The sequence below is a fragment of the Elephantulus edwardii genome, unplaced genomic scaffold (genome assembly GCF_000299155.1).
Source record: "Elephantulus edwardii isolate Elephantulus edwardi_28Jun2011 unplaced genomic scaffold, EleEdw1.0 scaffold00245, whole genome shotgun sequence".
Classification (NCBI taxonomy): domain Eukaryota; kingdom Metazoa; phylum Chordata; class Mammalia; order Macroscelidea; family Macroscelididae; genus Elephantulus; species Elephantulus edwardii.
Genome location: NW_006399995.1, coordinates 2,609,075 through 2,611,729, shown reverse-complemented (window position 1 = coordinate 2,611,729; position 2,655 = coordinate 2,609,075). Strand labels below are relative to the sequence as shown.

At 40.3% G+C, this 2,655-nt stretch overlaps 1 protein-coding gene across 1 annotated transcript; it reads right to left on the bottom strand.

Annotated features, from left to right (window-relative positions):
• Nucleotides 1-1,478: 1,478 nt before the first annotated feature.
• Nucleotides 1,479-1,886, bottom strand: LOC102855045 (60S ribosomal protein L32-like). The gene has a single exon (XM_006899051.1). It carries the CDS (start codon nucleotides 1,884-1,886, stop codon nucleotides 1,479-1,481), a length of 408 nt encoding a protein of 135 aa, XP_006899113.1.
• Nucleotides 1,887-2,655: the final 769 nt, after the last annotated feature.

Genomic DNA, 2,655 nt, shown 5'->3' with positions numbered 1-2,655 from the left:
AAGATCTTTTTATGAGAGTTCCAGAGTGGACTTGAACTTCCAACTTTTTGGTTTCAGAGAAACATGTATTGTTTGTGTCACATGAGGATTTGGTGTTTTATCCTGTGTTTCCAATTTCTTATAAAACACTCTCCTACATTATCTGATGTTCATTGCCTTCAGAATTATTATTTCAGTTATTTTATGTGTTATTTTTCTCCCTGTCATTTTATTTGGGAGAGCATTTCTGGTTGGAAATGAAAGCTATTTTTTTTATTAGACTTTATATTCCCACTATGACCAGTACACTACTGTTTATTTAATTAAAGAGTTTATAATAAAGATGTTGTCTCTATATTTCTAATATCAACATTATGAGATATTTTAAATAAGCAGGGATGATTGGAATAAAAAAAGTACTCATTTACAGAATAAAATCTAAGAGTTAAAATATGCTACTACCATTTGGTACACTATTCAGATCTTATTAGACAGAAAATCTTCATAGGAATTTGCAAAGCTTTCTGCATGAAAGATGAAGAAAAGCCTTTTGCTCCTTTGAGGAAAAATTTTATGGTAAAATGAGATCCATTGGTCTTACTTTTTATCTCTGCTTCATGTTAATAGTGACTACACATCTGGAACAAAAAAAGGAAGCAGAAGTGAATGAATTCTTCTAGAATTTAGCACACAAAAAGAACATAGTGACTATAAAATTGGAATAGTCATTATTCAATTTCTGTACAATATTCTTTGGTGGCTACATGACTAACCCAGTCAGTCACATACGGACAGATACTGTATAAGACTGTTATTGTAGAATGATTATGAGGATCGAAGGAGGAGAGGGGAAGTAGAAGCATGAGGATGGTGGGAGAATGGGGCCTTAATCATGTTGTTGTTGTTGTTATGTGCCGTCGAGTCGCCTGCGACTCATAGCGACCCTATGGACAACAGCCCTAAACTCCGCTCTGTCCTGTGCCAATCGCACTGTCTCTGACACTCCCATCCCAGTTATCCCAGTTACTGAATCAATCCACCTCATAGAGGGCCTTCCTCTCCTGCGCCGTCCCTCCACCCTCCCAAGCATGATGTCCCTCTCCAAGGACCGGTCTCTCCTCACTACATGTCCGAAGTAAGTTAGACGGAGCCTCAGAATCCTTGCCTCCAAGGAGCCACCCGGTTTAACCCTCTCCAGGACAAATCTATTTGTTTTCCTAGCAGTCCATGGTATTCTCAATACTCTTCTCCAGCACCACAGCTCAAAGGCATCAGTTCTCCTTCTATCCTCCTTGGTCATTGTCCAACTCTCTGATGCATAACAGGTGATTGCGAAGACTATGGCCTGTATCAGACGCACCTTAGTCTCCAGAGAGACACCACTGTTCTTCAGCACTTTGGAGAGGTCCCTAACAGCAGACTTTCCCAAGGCAATGCACTTTTTTTTTTTGCAGTTTTTATGGTTTATTTAGCACAAATAAAATGTGCAAACAAGCTTTCTATTCATTTTCTTCGCTGCGCAGTCTGGCATTGGGATTGGTGACTCTAATGGCCAGCCGGGCTGCTCTTTCCACAATGGCTTTGAGGTTCTTGGAGGAAACATTGTGCGCAATCTCAGCACAGTAAGATTTGTTGCACATCAGCAGCACCTCCAGCTCCTTGACATTGTGGTCTAGGAATTTGCGGAAGCCACTGGGCAACATGTGTTTTGTCTTCTTGTTGCTCCCGTAACCAATGTTGGGCATCAAGATCTGGCCCTTAAATCTTCTCCGAACCCTGTTGTCGATGCCTCTGGGCTTGCGCCAATTACGCTTAATTTTGACATAACGGTCTGACTGGTGGCGGATGAATTTCTTGGTCCTCTTTTTGACGATCTTTGGCTTCACCAGGGGTCTGAGGGCAGTCATTATGCCAGTGGCAGCTGACAACCACCTCCGTAATAAGCACGGAAGGGGCAATGCACCTTTTAATTTCCTGGCTGCTGGTGCCAAGGCTGTTGACTATGGAGCCAAGCAAACTAAAGCTGTGTACACTCTCAATCTCTTCACCATCCATCCTGATGCTGCTGATTGGTCCAGTAGTGAGAATCTTTGTCTTCTTGACATTGAGCCTCAATCCTTAATCATAGAGTCACATAATTTGATGGGGGGAGGGCAGGGTGGGTAAAGGAAAGGGGAAAGATCTCATGTGAAAAATAATGTATATGTACTTTGTAAGTAAACCAGTATAAAATAAAAATAAAAATAAAAAAAAGAAAGTCAGCCAATAGCAGGACCCGATTATCTTTTATTCTGTCTTTTCACTTGGTCTCAGTCTCAATCCTTCTCATATATCTGGAAGAGGAGACACATAATTTAGAAGGTATGTGAAATTTTGTGCTCATTCTATAATCTGAAGTAAAAGTATGGTCTAAGCTTCTAATACACCTAGTTATATAGACTGAATTAAAAGCGTAGTCAAACTAATAAATATTTATGATCATAAAAATCTTAATTCATTGTTTGCATATCACCAAGTCAGCTTTGATTTGTAGCAACCCTATATGGCAAAACAGAATGGCCCCATAAGGTTTTAAGGGAATAAACTTTATGGCAGAAGATTTCCAGACCTTTTCCTCCATGGAGTGCTGAGTAGATTGAAAGTGAGCAGGTGAGTGCTCTACCATTGCACCACTAA